This window comes from Hipposideros armiger, unplaced genomic scaffold, assembly GCF_001890085.2.
Source record: "Hipposideros armiger isolate ML-2016 unplaced genomic scaffold, ASM189008v1 scaffold_496, whole genome shotgun sequence".
NCBI classification, from domain to species: domain Eukaryota; kingdom Metazoa; phylum Chordata; class Mammalia; order Chiroptera; family Hipposideridae; genus Hipposideros; species Hipposideros armiger.
The window spans coordinates 773,164-790,028 of record NW_017731846.1 but is presented as its reverse complement, the minus strand read 5'-3'; the positions used below and the strand labels follow the sequence as shown (position 1 = coordinate 790,028).

The 16,865-nt window shown below is 40.1% G+C and overlaps 1 protein-coding gene across 13 annotated transcripts in view; it reads left to right on the top strand.

Moving 5' to 3' along the window:
* The window catches only part of CACNA1D (calcium voltage-gated channel subunit alpha1 D), a 343,694-nt gene that overhangs the window by 178,460 nt on the left and 148,369 nt on the right, over nt 1-16,865 (top strand). For all 13 annotated transcript variants that reach the window (XM_019667401.1, XM_019667403.1, XM_019667402.1 and 10 more), the window contains exons 5-7: nt 8,000-8,142; nt 12,525-12,677; nt 13,194-13,390. In XM_019667401.1, the coding sequence (XP_019522946.1) occupies nt 8,000-8,142; nt 12,525-12,677; nt 13,194-13,390 (493 nt within the window). The remainder of the gene's footprint in view (nt 1-7,999; nt 8,143-12,524; nt 12,678-13,193; nt 13,391-16,865) is intronic.

Genomic DNA, 16,865 nt, shown 5'->3' with positions numbered 1-16,865 from the left:
ATACCAACATGGGCCAGTGAAGCAACGTCCTCCACAACTAGACTGAAGAACAAAAAGACAGCAACTTGTCTGTTCCCCTTCCCCCAATTCCCCAACGCTGTTCCCAACCCCCCAATTCCCCAATAAAAATCTAAAAAAAAAAAAAATGAACAGGTGGTAGATAGGCACCACGCCTTCCTGTGTTTGGTGAACTCTAATAAGGAGTGGCTAGCAGGAGCCTTCCAGGTCCCTTGGTTCTGGAATAAGCTTGATAGGCCTCTCCTGACCCTGGGCTTTCTGTTCAGCTAGAGGATGGAGATGCTTAGCTCCATTTCTTTTGTCCCTACCCTACAACCACCTCGGCTTTCTGCCTGGAGACGTTTTTCAGACTATAGTATGGCAAAAAGACAGAGAATCAAGCAGAGTGTGGTGGTCTCATGAAGTTGAGACAGAAACAAGAGCTCAGGGAGGCTGAGGTGGCTGAAATTTGAGAGGCATAGTGTGGGAGGGGAGGAAGCTATTCAGAGAAAAGAACTCTATAAATATGTCTTGGAATCCTCTTGAGTTTTGGCTGAAGACTAAAATACAGTTTCATGGGGTGTGATTCTATGAGGCCAGGCAAAGAACACTATTAGGGAACACAAACCAGAATGGAAAGATGTCATTGAACACCCTTGACTGTCAGAAGGGCCATTAGTAGGGACAAATTAGCTTTAGGGTAGGAGTTGGCAAACTGTGGCCAACTGGCCAAATCCAGCCTGTTACCAATTTTTGTAAATAATATTTTATTCTAACACAGTCACATATTTATTTGTTGAGTTGAATAGTTTAGGCCCACAAAGCCTAAAATATTTTTTCTGTCCCTTTACAAAAAATTTTTGCCAGCCTCTGCTCTAGAGTAAGGACTACCTGAAACCCTTACTAATAATGTGAAAAAGAACCTAAAAAGGAGCAAACTGATATACAAGTTACTTAACTGCCTGATAAAACAAAACTCTACAATCTTTAAAGGAAGAAAACAAAATCCAGACACTTAATGCATCCAGCATCCATTCAAATATTTCTAAACATGAAAAAATGTGACCCATAACCAGGAGGAAATTCCATCAATAGAAACAGACCTAGAAATGACAGAGATGATGGCATTAGTAGAGGATTACTTTACAGACCTTTAAAAACAGCTATTGTAGGGCCGGCCAAGTGGCGCGAACGTTAAGAACTGGCTTGGGATGCCAGAGGGCCCCGGTTCGGATCCCACATATGCGGGCCAGTGACACTGCCCTCCACAGCTAAGATGCTGAACAACAGCTCAACCTGGAGCTGGACTGTCCTGAGTTGCTGGCAATGGCATAGGCTGCAGCCCCTGCTGCAGTGGGTTGCCATGGGCTACCATGTGTAGCCAGCAGCCAGCGTGAGCGGCCCTCAAGCCGCCGTGAGCGGCTGTCCAGAAGCCGGGGACTGATCTGCCTCGCCCGGGAAGAGCGCAATGATGGTGCCAACTTGGGCCAGTGAAGCAACGTCCTCCACAACTAGACTGAAGAACAAAAAGACAGCAACTTGTCTGTTCCCCTTCCCCCAATTTCCCAACGCTGTTCCCATCCCCCCAATTCCCCAATAAAAATCTAAAAAACCCCAAAAAAACAGCTATTTTAAATATGTTTATGAACTTAAAGGGATGCATGACTACAATGATGAAAGATGGGACAATAAAAAAATTCAAATGGGATTTCAAGAGCTGGAAAATACATCTGAAACAAAGTTTTCTGGATTGACTTAACAGCAGATTTGAAACATTAGAAGAAAAATTTAAGGAACTTGAAGACATAGCAATAACATAAAAAGAGTCATGATGATGATCTATAGGGCAATATCAAGTGATTTAGCATACATATATTTGGGGTCCCAGAAAAGAGGAGATAGAGGAGAGACAGAAAAAATATTGAATCCCCATTTTCTAAATGGGATGAAAAATATGAACTCACAAGTCTAAGAAGCCCAACAAAGCCCAAGCAAAATAAACATGAAGAAAGCTATAATCATAATCATATTGCTCAAAACTGAAGAGAAAGAGAAAACCTTGAAAGCAGTCAGAGAAAAAAGACATTGCAGACTTCTTGTGAGCAACTAGGCAATCAGAGAAGACATTAGACAGACATCTTTAAAGTGCTAGGGAACCTAGAATTCTTATTCAGTGAAGATATCAGTGAAGATATCTTTCAAAATTGAAGTAAAAGAAACTTTTTCAGACAAACCAAAAGTGAGAATTCATCACCAGTAGACCTGCACCTCAACAAATATTAAAGGAATTTTTGCACACTGAAGGAAAATGATGCTAGATAGAAACATGGATCTACACACACACAAAAATGACGAATGCCAGAAAGGGTAAATGCATGAGTAAATATTAAAATTTTTTTTCTCTTTTTAAAATCTCTTTAAAATTTATTATTTAAAGCAAGAACGATAATAATGTATTATGAGATTTATAGCTTCTATAAAATTAAAATATATGACAATATATTATGATAATATATATATGACAATAGCACAAAGGACAGGAACAAGCAAAAAGAGCCATATCTTACTGCAAGTGCGTGTACAGTAGGTGGAGTGATAAAATATTATTAAGGTAGACTGTGATAAATTAAAGCTATATATTGTAAATTCTGGAGCACAGGTTGGCAAACTTCAGCCCGTAGACAAAGTCGGGTTTACTGCCTTTTTTTTTATAATCTACATTGACAAAGTATTTTGCTGTCTGCTTTGGTAGATAAAATTTTATTGGAAGACGGTCACCCTCACTCATGTCTATGGCTATTTGGTGTTAGGATGTCAAAGTCGAGTAGTTGTGACAGAGACTCTGTGGCCTGCAAATCCTAAAATAGTTACTATCTGGCACTTTACAGAAAATTTTTGCTGACATTAGCTCTAAAGGAGCCACTAGAAAAATAAAGAGGTATAGCTAACAAGCCTACATTGGAGAGTAAATGAAATTTTTAAAAAACGCTCCATCCAAAAAAGACAGGGAAGAAGAAAACAGGAACACTGGACAGAGCAAATAGAAAAGAAACAGCAAGGTGATAGATTTAAACCCATCTAAACCCTCATTAAAATCCAGAGTTTTTCAGATTGTATGTTAAAAAAAAAAACCACACCAAATCCCTAGTCTATAGTGTCTATAAGAAATCTATATATAAAGGCACAAACAATTTGAATGTTAAAGGACAGAAAAATACATACCATGCAAAAAAGAATCAAAAGAAAGTGAGAGTGGCTATATTAATATCCAACAATGTAGACTTCGGAACAAGAAATATTATCAAGGATAAAAAGAGACATGTCACAATGATAAAGGTGTCGTTTCATCAAGAAGGTGTAATAATCCTAAATATATATATATATATATATGCCTAATAATAAAGCTTCAAAATACACAAAGGCAAAACTTAGAGAACTGAAACAAAGAATAGATAAATCTATACTTGTAGTTGTACATTTTGACCCTTGGAGTGTTGGTAGAACATGTAGACAGAAAATCACTAAGGATACAGGGAAATTTGAACAGTACCACAAACAGTAGCAACTTGACTTAATTGACATTTTTAGACTATTCCACTAACAAGAGCAGAATACACATTTTTTTCACATGCACATGGAATATTCACCAAGAGAGACATATCCTGGGCCATAAAACAGGTCTCAGTGAATTTAAAAAGATTAAAATCACACAAAGTTATGTTTTGAATGAACTGACCAATGTTTCTGAGTAAAAGGTTAGCATGAAGAAGACTGCAAATTTCTGTATAATAGTCATAAACAACTGGAAAATGAAAATTTAGAGACTTATTTACTACAACATCCAAAAACATGGAATATTTAGGGAAAGTGCATTGAAAGTGACGAAACTTTGCTGAGAAAAAGTAAAGAAGACCTAAATAAATGGAAAGATGTGCAGTGTTCATGGACTAGAAGATTCAATATTAGAAGACCAGTTCTTCCCAAATGAAGCCAAAGATTGAATCCTAATCTAAACCCTAGCAAGATTGTTTTAGAGATTGATAAATTTATTTGAAAATTTATATGGAAATGAGAGAGGCTCTAGACTAGCCAAAGAAATCTTTAAGAACAAAGCTAGAACCTGGTTTTAAGGCTTACTATAAAGTTATAGTAGTCAAGTCTGTGACATTGGCATAAGGAATAGACATAAAGACCAGTTACACAGAACAGGGAGTCTAGAAATAGACACATAAAATTTATTTTAGACAAAGGTGCCTTGATAATTCAATGAGTTGAGGAAACTGTTTTCAACAAATGGTGCCAGAATAAGTATTTCCCCATATAAAAAAAGAAGACTCTTGATTCTTACCTCATACTAGATACAAATATTACCTTAATGGATCCTAGACCTATATGTGAAAGCTCAAACTCTAAAATTTTCTGGAGAAAACCGTTATGACATTGGGGTGGGCAGAGATTTCTTAGGACACAAAATGCACTTGCTATAAAAGAAAAAATGGAAATTTTGGACCTTATCAAAATTTAAAACTCCTCTGCAAAAGACAGTGTGAAGAAAATGAAAAAGTAATGCACAGATTGGGAAAAAATATTCACAATACATATAAAGAATTAGTATTTAGAATATATAAAGCAAAGAACTCTTACAACTCAATAGTAAGAAGATACCCCAGTACATAAATGGGTAAAAGATTTGAACAGATCTTCACAAAAGAAGATACATAAATGGTCAACAAGCATCTAAAAAGATGTTCATCATTAGTAATTAGAAAAATGCAAATTAAAGCCACAAAGACAGCAGTTACATAACTATTAGTATTACTCAATGTAAAAAGACTGATAATACCAAATGTTAACCAAGATATGGAGCAGCTGGAACTGCCATACACTGCTTGTAGAAATGCAAAATGGTGTAATCATTTTGAAAACATTCACCAGTTTCTTACACTATTAATCATACACTGACCATGTTACCAGTACTACTGTTAGGTACCTATCCAAGATAAGGGAAAGTACATGCTCACAAAGAGACTTTATTTCATAGTAGAGAAAAACTGGAAACAACCCAAGTATCAACAGGTGAATGGATAAGGTCATTGTGGTATAGTCATACAATTTAGTATCATTCAACAATAAAAAAAAAAGTACTGCTGGTGAATGTAACAACTTGGATGACTCTCAAAAACATGATGAGCAAACAAAGATAAACAAAAAGGAGAACATGCGATACGATTCTGTTTATATAAGATTCAAGAAAAGAGAGAGAAACAGCTAATCAATCAGTGGATACCTAAGGCTGTGCTTGGAGGGAAGATAACAACAAAGAGGTATGAGAGAACTGTGGGAGGTACTGGAAATGTCCTGTATCTTGATTGTTGTGTTTATTACTTGGGCTTGTACATTTTTGTCAAAACTCATCTCATTGTGTACCTTAAGTGGGTCTATTTTATTATATATAAATTAGCAACAATAACATTGATTTAAAAAGTAAAAAAAAAATCATCTAAAACTAAAGTAGAACTGGAGTCAATGGTCTTTTTTTCTCATTAATTATGAAAAACTTTAGAACATCAGGTTATTCTTAATCTAAACTATGCACTAAATTGTAGTCAGAGTGGAAGAAAAGTTAAAAAATGTGAAAGAATAAAATTATGTCTTCATTTGAATCACATTCCTACTCAGTGAAGTTTCCAACTGCAGACTGTATCTCAATCCAATGGATTTTTCCTTCCAAGTCAACTGTGACCTATTGCTTTTGTTAAGATTCCTAATAGCTGGGACATTAAGAAAGTAATTGATATTTCTAAAATGTTAGCTGTTAATATTGTGACCACAGGAGGACTCAGTGTGTCTACCAGAGCTGATATTATTCTCCTGTCTAGAAAACTTTGGTCTGAGCCAACTTTCATCCCACACTTCCAATTTTTCAGTAAACATATATTTTAAGCACTCAGGCTCATTGCTTAAGCTTTTGTGAAAAAGAACACGGGGTGTTTATTCGATTCTGGGGCTTCTATGTCAGGTTAGGTAGCTCCTTGCTCTTTTTTTCTGTCTTGGGGCAAACTTAATAAGCATCTAGGACCAAATACTTTCTCATGTCCTGATCTCTAGGCACATGGTACTTTTTTTGGTTGGGGTGGTGATGAAAGGAGTAGAATCACAGAATATTAGAATGGGGAGATTGTCTCTGGATTATTTTAGCTTTCTCATTTTACAGAGAGGAAAACTGAGGCCCAGAGAAGGAGAGGGACTTTTCCTAATGCCTCCTAACTCTTAGGAATGGAAGCCAGTCCCAACTCCTTCCACTCTGGGTTATCTGGAAACTGCAGCCAGCTTTCCTCTCTGACTCAAGCTCCTCTCTCAAGTTCCTAGTCGGAAGGAGACATTTTTACCTGTTTTCAAATACATTGCTGAAGAACAGGATAAAGGACCGTAAAGTATACATTGCAAAACACTGATACTTGAAAGCAATCTTAAGTCACCACCTGTATAAATTACTTTCCTAACCCTTTGGGGTGAAAATTCCTGTGGCTGCCACATTTCAGAAAAGTTGGAGGTTTTCTTTCTTCCTTTTTCTTTGTTTTTGTGAAGCTATGAACTTGTTTTGGGGGGAGACTTTGAACTTTAGCCTTGCTGCTGGGGGTTACAGTAATTAAAAAAAAACACAACAAACTATGCTTATGAGAGAAACCTGTCATCTGAAGCTTTGAAAAGGTGAAGACCTGACTTATTCCCTCTCTGGATTCATTGCTAATTACTGTACTGTTATTAAAACAAATAACTAGCCTTTAAATGCCCCAGAATGACACGACTGTCTGATCAGGACTTCAAATCAGACCACCCTGCGTTTTATGGACTTAGCCTCTTGGCGATCCAGAGGCATGCCAGTGGGGGCAGAGTTTCTGCTTTTGGCTGCTAATTAAACTTTAGAAACCTTTTCTTTGTTACTGGGCCAATTATTCCCACAATCTGATTGGCCAGAGTTGATTCTGTTTGAAATGGGCACATTTATATTTATTCTGAAAAACAAGCAGCAACTCCAAAGAATAAATGCTTATTTGAAAGAGCAAAAGTAACTGTCAAATGAACAGAGTGCCTGAAAATAGCTTTATCTGAAAAACCTTCCTAGAGGAGGAAAAAAAATTGTTGTGGCTGCCAGATACAACATTGTTCACATTTCAAAGGAGAAAATGGTGGTATTAATACCTTACCGTAGGTTACTGCTTTTGGTCTTTGCACAGCTCTTTAGCATCTGAGATTTACATCATTCCCTGGACATCCCTATGAGGGTAGAGGTGGTATATAACATATCACTTAATATTTGGGAATTTGAAGTCAGTATTCATTCACAGATTTTCATCAAATATTTTTTTGAGCTCCTCTTCAATATCAGGAACTGTTCTAGGCACTAGGCTAGAAGAGAGTAAATGAACAAAACAGACTAAAATTCCTTGCCCTGATGGAACCCACCCACATCCTAGTGGGGCCAACATACCTGGATTCATGTTACTTCTGCCTCTAGTTGTGTGACCTTGGGCAAGTTTCTTGTTCTCATGAAGTTTGTTTCCTCATGTGTAAAATGGTGTTAATAATAATTCCTACAGCATAACATTTTGTGAGGATTCATGAGATAATGTATGTAAAGTACTTGGCACATAGTGAATGCTTGTAAATGGTAGCTGTTAGGATTATTGTGTCGTTACTTCTGTTGGGCAATTCCAGCTTGTTACTGGATCCCCAGCGAGTCCCCTCTTCCGTGGGGCCTGACTTGCAGAGAATGCTCCATTGGCCAGGAAACAGAGGAGATCAATCCCTGTCCCCATGCATGTTACTCGTAGGGGTCACGTTCAGGATTTGCAGCCCAGTTCTTGCCTTAACCTTGCTTTCTTTTTATTTAAGCAGTAGACATACAGAATTAGCCTTTGTTCAAAAATAGCTACTATTATCATCCTGTGTTGCTTCTGTGGGTGACAGACTAACGTTTCTTCCTCTCTTCTTCTTTCAGATTGTTTAGTGTAATTTTGGAACAATTAACCAAAGAAACAGAAGGCGGTAACCACTCTGGTGGCAAATCAGGAGGCTTTGATGTCAAAGCCCTTCGCGCCTTTCGAGTGTTGCGACCACTTCGACTAGTATCAGGAGTGCCCAGTAAGCACGTTTTGTTTCCTAAAGCCAGGATTTTGTTGATTGTTTTTCTTCTGGGTGGGTCTCAGGATTCTGACACAAAGTTCTGCCAGGTGAGTTGCTATGTACCAGCTGAGGGCTCTGTAGATGACCATGGAGGCCTTCGCAGTTTGCAGTACACTTTGCTTGTGTGTGACTTTGGGTCCCCGAGAGGGGCGGGTAATGATGTGCCTTCCTGATTTGGAAGGAAAGAGAACCTTTTCTTTTAGAGAGATGAAGTAAGTGGTGTCATGAGACCTTGAGTACAAGCCCCCTGATTGCAGTCTGGTTTTCCTTTGGTGACAACACGCTAGCCATCACTTCCTCCCCCTCCCAGACTTCCCCCTTAGGGATGAGGTGAGTTTTCTAGATGAGGGTGTGGGAAAAAAGGCTCAACTCACTGCATTTTTTCAAAGTGAGGAGCAAAGTGAGGGGACTGGACTCCTGGAAACTCTGCTCGACTCTCCACTGTTTGGACCCATGCCTATCCCACTCTAGGGGAAGAGGTGAATGCTTTCAGGTCCTTCCCTTTATGTGGGGCACAATAGCACCTGCTTGAAGGTCGTCGTGAGGGCTGAGTGAGAGAGCAGGGAGAGCCCCAACACAAGGTCTGATGCACAGAGGAGACCCTCAGGGGTGAGAGATGCTGTTATTGTCCACTTGGTTCCGATACCTATCAGGACCAGGCCCTAGGCAGCATCTTGCTGCAGACCTCCAGGTCAGGTTGGGTGCCATCTGAGTGTTCATAGGTGCCATCTGAGTGTTCATAGGTGCCATCTGACTGTTCATAGGTGCCCTGTCTGTGCCTTGGCCAGGAGCTTCAGGCTGCTGCTTCCACAAGGAGTGTGAGGTATGCTTCACGGGGCTCTGCCCCCGACAGGACACCCCCTGTTGGGGACTTCAGAGTGTAGAAGTCCTATCACCTTTCTAAGGACTGTGGTTGTGAGGTGGCTCCCTGCTCCCAGCTACGGGAAGAATTTGGGACTGTAGGGCTCGCCTGTTTGTCACAACTCGGAAAGCCATCAGGAGAGCACACATCATGGTTTTGCTTCTCCAGAAATTCTCTGTGAATTTTTATTAAACCTTTTGATGCTCAGAAGGCACCCAACATTCTCTGGAAGAAAACAGATTTCCAAATTGAACATGTTAAAATGTAGGAAGTCATGTTTTCTGTGTACTTGTTTTTCCAGATGGTTCATTTGTTTTCATTGAAAATGATCAGCACAAGTCAAAAACCACAGAACCGTCTGGAAGCAATTGAGAGAAATAGAAATACCTTGGAAATGACTGGCTCTGTTACGTGTAACATGGTTAAATGAGAAATTCAGTGAGCAAACATGTTCTTTCAGATTTAGTTGTTACAGCTTAATCTGATTTCAAAGTAACCATGACAACTTTTTTTCCCCCAAAGAGCAAATGACAGGACAGCTTGCCTGCGCTGTGTGCTGCGAGCAGACACACGGGTGCTGTGGCTTTATGTGTGTGTCTGGCCGGTGAAAACCCTCAGAACTCATGTAGCATTGGTTTGGCTCCCTTGCCTGATGAGGTTTTCACAAAATGACTAGTCCAGTGCTCCTGGATTCTTTTGAGAACCAGTTTTAAACGCTATTTCTTCCTTTCCCCCCAAAATGTCACTGTTTGAAACTTAATGGGGATCTACATCATGTTCTACCATGGCTCAACAGGAAGAAGTGGGAATCCGAGCCCCAGGCCCTTTTCAGCCCGTATTTTAACTGCCCTGGGTGGGTGGCCTTTCTCTCATCAGACCCAGTGGGCTTTGGGGAGAGGGGTTGGTGGCTCGGGTCATGCTATTTCCAGTGCTGGTTGGCAGCTGTGGCCTAGTGATTTCTCCTCACGAACCTGAAATTGTTAACAGTCTCTGGGAAAGTTTGACTGTTTACACTGATCTGAGAATTGTCTGGTCATTCCTAAAGAGAATTCAGACTGTCCTACAAGGCAGGATTGTGTGTGTGTGTACGTGAATATAGATTCATTCAGTGAAAGGTAAATACATATTTCAAAAGATAATAGTTCCAACATTTGCAGAGTTCTTAACCACTCACACTCAACTGATAAATATTTATTAGAATCCTAGACCATGAAAGTGGGAAGGAACCCTAGAGGTCATCCCCTCTAAGTGCATCATCTTTTCGATGAGGAAGCTGGGGCCTGTTAAGAGGTAGGACTCATGCAGGCTCTCGCAGCTAGTGGGTGGCCAATCCGGATCAGACCCACACGTAGCCTCCTAGTTCCTGGCCTGGTGTTCTCTCCACTTCGTCCTGCTGCCTCCTTTATTACAGTCCTGTGAGATCTGTACACATCGATTGTATACAAAGATTCTAATGTCATGAACATCTACACATTCACATTCACATTAAGATACTGCTTTATTATCTCACAAATTTGACCAATCTGAAAGACTTAAATATAAACATATTCATGAGACATATGGCTCACTGCCATAGAATTTAGAAGAGCTAACTGCTGAATGATGGGCCATCCATGTCTAAAAAAAATTAAAAATAACAAAACGACGCCCTATCCAAGTAGATTAACACAGATATTTTCTTTTCCTCTCTACCTATTCTTTCTAGAAGGTGAAAACATTAACAATCATCTTATTGATAATTTTTTCCAAAAGGAACCATTTGAACATGAAATATCTGAAGGCAGGACCTAATTTTTGGTGATAATGCGAGTCTTGGGAAGATGGGCTCCTTGTGAGTCTGAAATTCTCTTTTCCGTCTCCCCTCTCCATCTCATCCCCCACCTCTTCCCTGAATTTCTTATCGTGGTGAAGTTTTGTTATTATTGCCAATAAGTAGCCTCTGCTTAATGTTTATGATTTTTTTTAACTTATTTAATTCTAGCATCTTAGCTTCTTAAATTCTTTCATTCTTTGAATATTCTTTCATTCTTCCTACTTAGGAAAGTGAGAAGGTACTAGAAAAGGGCAGTTTGAGGGAGAGACAGTGGGGAGGAGAAGGGAAAGAGAAGAAAGGGAAGCAGAGTGAACGACACAGAGCAGAAGCTGTGGTCATGGGGCTGTGGAAAGACTGCAGGACCCTAAACACGGGTGTCAGGAAGCCTGGTTCTGGTTTCCTGCTGACCACTGTCCCTCCGTCTCCTGTTTCCTTCCACCCAGTCCCAATCCTGAGGGTCGCGCCACTGTCCTTCTACCATTACCTCTTTTTTGCTTCCTGTACCATGGCTGAGTATTACTCTGTTCGTAGTTTCTCAGTTTTCATGGTCCTTCCTCATCTCTGAATCCCACAGTTCAGCTGCAGGACACTTGCCTCTTAATGATATGCCAGTGATCAAACTCACCAGGTCTAAACTACTCTCACCCTCTCCTTCCTCTGCGCCTCGCCTACCTCCCTCATTCCAGGAGAGCCTCTTTTTGACATGCGTATTTTTGTTCAAGCACTAGGTTTTGTCCCATGACCCTATGTCCGTGGGTACCTTCTCCCTCAAACTCAGTTGCTGAGGTCTGGTCTCATCTTGATCCTTGCCCATTGTACCTGGAGAGCCCAGCACTTTCCAACGACTTCTGCACTGGTCTTGTATACTGCTGCCCCATTCACCTTTCTAAAGAGGCTGCCTTTGCAGATGGACTAGAGTCAGGCCCTGAGCTATCTAGCTGCAGTCTGCTTTCCTTTCCTGATAGTGTTTTCCACTGTGTGCCCAGCAGCCAAGACTCATCCCTGCCTGCCCCAGCCCGCATTGCACTGGATCGCTGCAGTGCTCCTGGTGTTCTCTTCCCTCTGCCTGGCGCCGCCTCTCCCCTGCCCACCTGGGGAGGCTGCTGCCCAGCCCCCTTTCTTCTCGCCACTGAGAAATGATGTTTATATCCCTCTTTAATGGTAACTGGTATTACTCATACTGCCTCTGTGTGCTGCCTTAAATTTGTATTTAATTTTTATGTCTCCTTCTAGAATAAAACCTCTTTGAGAGAAGGCGCTTTATGTAATACATCCTTATATCCCCCAAAGCATTAAACCTTACGCTTGCCCCATGGTAGATGTTTAAGGAATTTTGTTGAATGGAAGAACAAATGACTGACTTTGATATCGGACAGTCCCCTCTCTAGGACTTCCTTAGTTATTCCATTTGTCAATTGAGTAAGTTGGATTAGGTGACCTTGAAGGTTCATTTTTTAACTTATGTCACATCCAGGTTTAATGTTAATTAAAAGCTTTGAAAATCTCTTTGAGTTTTATTACTATGTGCCATATATGTGTGTGTTTATATATATATATATATATATATATATATATATATATATATATTTCTCATCAGGAATTATATATATATGTGCATTGCTGAAGTATCTTCCTGCCTCATAAACTTCTTTCTCTCTCTCCTAGGTTTACAAGTTGTCCTGAACTCCATTATAAAAGCCATGGTTCCCCTCCTTCACATAGCCCTTTTGGTATTATTTGTAATCATAATCTATGCTATTATAGGATTGGAACTTTTTATTGGGAAAATGCACAAAACATGTTTTTTTGCTGACTCAGGTGAGTAATTAAAATGGTAGCTAACCTGACTTCAAAAAAATTTGATGTTCCCCCAAACAACTTTTGTAGTTTTGGGAAAATCTAAAACAACATGCTGGGGGGTGGAGGTGGGGGAGCAGGGGGAGGCAAGTGGACCAGTAAATTTACTGAGCCAGTTTTTAGTGTGAATTTTGTTCAGAATAAATGAGACTTTAGTCTCCTTTTCTATGCTGATTTCCTATGCAATGTGCCCTGGCAAACAAGATGAGAGACCCCGAAAACTAGAGCATGCGGTGAGTCAATAGCTTTGTTCTATACAGGCTTAAGAACGGTGCACGAGTGAGGAGAGAACAATGGATTCTGAGTACAGGAAATGGCGACTATGTGAAGTGGACCTTGGCAGACACGTAGAATTCTGAGGCAGCTTAGGTGGGAGGCAGGGCATGCCAGGCTCTGGCAAGGAGACTCAGCTTCCACAGGCTTGGGTTTCCTGACGGTCATCTCCTGAGTGGTGAAGCCTCATTTGTCTGTTTGCAGATATCGTAGCTGAAGAGGACCCAGCACCGTGTGCGTTCTCAGGGAATGGACGCCAGTGCACCGCCAACGGCACGGAGTGTAGGAGTGGCTGGGTTGGCCCCAATGGAGGCATCACCAACTTTGATAACTTTGCCTTTGCCATGCTCACCGTGTTTCAGTGCATCACCATGGAGGGCTGGACAGACGTGCTCTACTGGGTGAGCAGCTTAAGCAGAGAGCTGATGGCATGTTCTTTCTTTGGATAAGAGTGTTTGATAGCTAGAGTCATTAGAGAGTAGGCTGAAAAGGAAACCCTTGAGGTCAGTTCTTTGGGAAGGGAAGCAGACCTTCACTTCACTCAGACTCATCACCTTTCTTCCTCAAGGCTTCAGTTACCATTCTAGAAAGCATAATGCACAATGCTGGCTTCCTCCACTTCCCAGTGCTGCCTGGGGAATTGTTGCTGACTGTGCTAGTAGTCCCTTTTTGGAGAAACCCCAGAAGGACAGGGCTGTCCTGATTAAACCCTTAAAGGGCCAGGGGGCCAGTTCCCAGGTTAAGAGGCTCCTGGATTTCCATGGGATAAAATTAATCTTTTATACATAAACGCAGATTGCACTACTAGAATCCTAAACAGAAGATAGAGAACATAAATTGGATTCCTTTCATGCTGTCCATAACTTAGCACAGCCCTAAAGCCAAAATGGGAAATAATCGTATTTCCCTTGCATCTTCAGTATTACTATAAGCCAGCTCAGCGCAAGCCCTTAGCTCTCTCTTCCTTTCTCTTTGGAGCTATAGAACTCTGATCAGAGAGGGTAGGAATGGAGTGGGGACCCTTCCAACCTGTGGTGAAAACAAATGGACACCCCTTTTGATGACTAAGGTCTGGTTCTTGTTCCTGACAGAGCCAGAAGAGTTTGCTATAAATGGAGAACAGTAGTATTTTAACAGCCATTTCCCAGAGCTGAGTTTGTTTATTTGTTTGGTAGAATTTGAAAAAGCTCACAGAAGTTTGGAAATTACTTTCCATATCACAGAGTTGTTGGGAAAAACAGCTGACATGTGGATTTTGAGCCTAAACCTAAATCCAAATGGGATTAAACAGGACTCCAATAATGAGCTATTAAATGGCAATTATTAATAAAATAATTCTTGAATGGGCAATCTCTAGTTAGACAACCTGTAAATTGAGAAGTAGCTTCTGACAATATCTAAATTTTAGACATTTCATAGGATTTCATATTACTCTATAACTTCAGAGAACATAGCACACATATAAGTAGATTTTTGCTTCCCTTCACCAGTGAACATCATGCTTATGGGATTGTAGAAGTTCCTGTATATTCAATGTTAGGCAAAGAGGGCATGTTTTGTTTTCATCCCCAAAGTGTGTGTATAGTTTGGTAATAAGCTTTAAGTATCACCAACATGTTGTATCTTGTTTCTACCTTTTTCTTTCCTTTTTCTTATTGTCATGGGAGTGTGTATGTGTGTGTGTCTGTGTCTGTGTGGGTATGCACATTTGCTGTTTATATCTGTTAGACAATGCCTTTCATGAAGAGGAAGAGGAGGGAGATTATATTGGATGAGCCAAGACCATAGTCGTGCAAGGGGACCCTCAAACTAGGAAAAGGGTTCATTTTCACTATTGTCATCTTCTAAGTTGCAGCTCCTAGTTAGGTTGGTTGAGGTCTCAATTCCAATCTTCCCTTGAAATTTCTGAAAAACGGAAAAGCATCATCCAAATAGCTCAAACTCTGATCCTTTCCCCAAAACAGTACAGAAAACAGCATTTTGGTGTTTTAAAAACATAAAAATCTGTGACTCCTCTCACCTCTGTTGTCCTCTCTATTGTCATGGTGAATTGTTCAGTGCTGATCCAACATTTCTTGACTAATGGAAAACTTTATACTTTATGTCGTGTTTCTACCCATTGATTCTCTGATGACAATTTCCTATTGTCAAGCAAGTGAAACTTGTGGAAGTGTGTGATTAGTGATTGGAGAGAGAACTCCATGTACCCAGAAACAAGTTTTCACTTTCTGTCCTGAAAACATTTAAGTACCACCTGAGATCATATAATTATTATCTCTGTTGTTAATATGACACAGTTAATAATTTGACAAAATAATAATTATATTCTTTATGAACGACAAAGCATCTTTATTCCAATGAAGGAACTCAAGTAATTTATCAACGTTAACCCAGTGTAGAGCCCTTCATAGACAGTCTGGGATTTCGGAGATGGAAACAGTGGAATAGAGAGAGATCACTGAATATCCCCAAGATCCTACAGTAAGTGGTTGTGGTCCTTGATCTAGAACAGGAGTCTATAGACCTTTTTATAAGGGGCCAGGTAGCAAATATATTTGGCTTTGCAGACCATGTCTCTGTCACAACTCCTCAATTCTGACCTCTACCTGTGTTGCTCAGAGGAAGCCATATACAGCATGTAGACAAACAGGTGACTCTGTTCCAATAAAACTTGATTATGGACACTGAAATTTGAATTTTATGTAACATTCATCTGCCATGAAATATTCTTTTGATTTTTTCAACCATTTAAAGATTTTTGAAAAATGATTTAAAGCCATTTTTAGCTCAAGGGCTGTACAAAAGCAGGTGGCAAGGGTGGGTTTGGCCTGCAGGTCATAGTTTGTTGACCTCTGGTCTAGACTAGAACCCAGCACTCTTCTTGGGATCCTTCCACCCTTCTAGAACACTAGGTAGTGTATAAGTAATGTCTTCTAGAGTGTTCACTAAGATCTTAGTCTCTGAAACATATCAGGATGTTTTAAATTGTTGATTCCATTTATTAACTCATCATAGAAAGAGGCAGGAGCCAAGTTAATCAAGCCTTCTTAATATTTTATGGGCCACGGTCATCTGGAAGCCACTCAGCTGTGTTCCAGAACAGAACAGTGCCTGGCACAGAGCAGGTGCTCAACAAATACTAATTACTATTGGGTTGTTGGAAAAGTCGTGATACATTTTTGCAATGAAAAACATAGAAAAAATATGTCATGACTTTTCTGACAACCCAATATTACTCTTCAAGTGTATAACCCCATTGCCTCAGTGTAGATGGACCATGTTTAAATATCAATTGTTATCCACAACTAGGGTATCAAGGAAACATCTTGAGAGGTAACTATGGAGATTAGAATTTAAATATTGACTGCAAGCAAATTTCTCCATCCTTTAGGTGTTTGTATATGGTGGACAAAGTCTTTGCCAGGGATTATGTTGCATCTTGTCAAGTTTATATTCAGTCAGTGTTCTCAAGTTCATTGATGCCTCAATAGTTCTCAATAATGTCTTGCAAATGGCTGGTAGGGTCTTGAGAAGGGAAGTACAGTTGGGCCCAGTATGCAGAAAGACACAGAGCAGCACCATATGGATGTGTAGGGAGTGAGATTATTAACTTCTGGTGGAAAAAAGTTATTGTAGAGCTCTTTTATAAATTGAGTTGCATAAACATAATTATGCTGTCGTCTGACTCACACATATTTGTTTATCCACAGAGGCAGAAGGGTGTAGTGCAAGGAAAGAGCATGGAGACTGGGACAGGGCTGGGTGTGTGACCTTAGGTAGGTCACTAAAACTCTCTGGGCTTTAATTTTGTGGTCTACAAGATGCAAAATAAGACTACATGATCTAATTTTTTTTTCAACTCAAAATGTTTTTAAA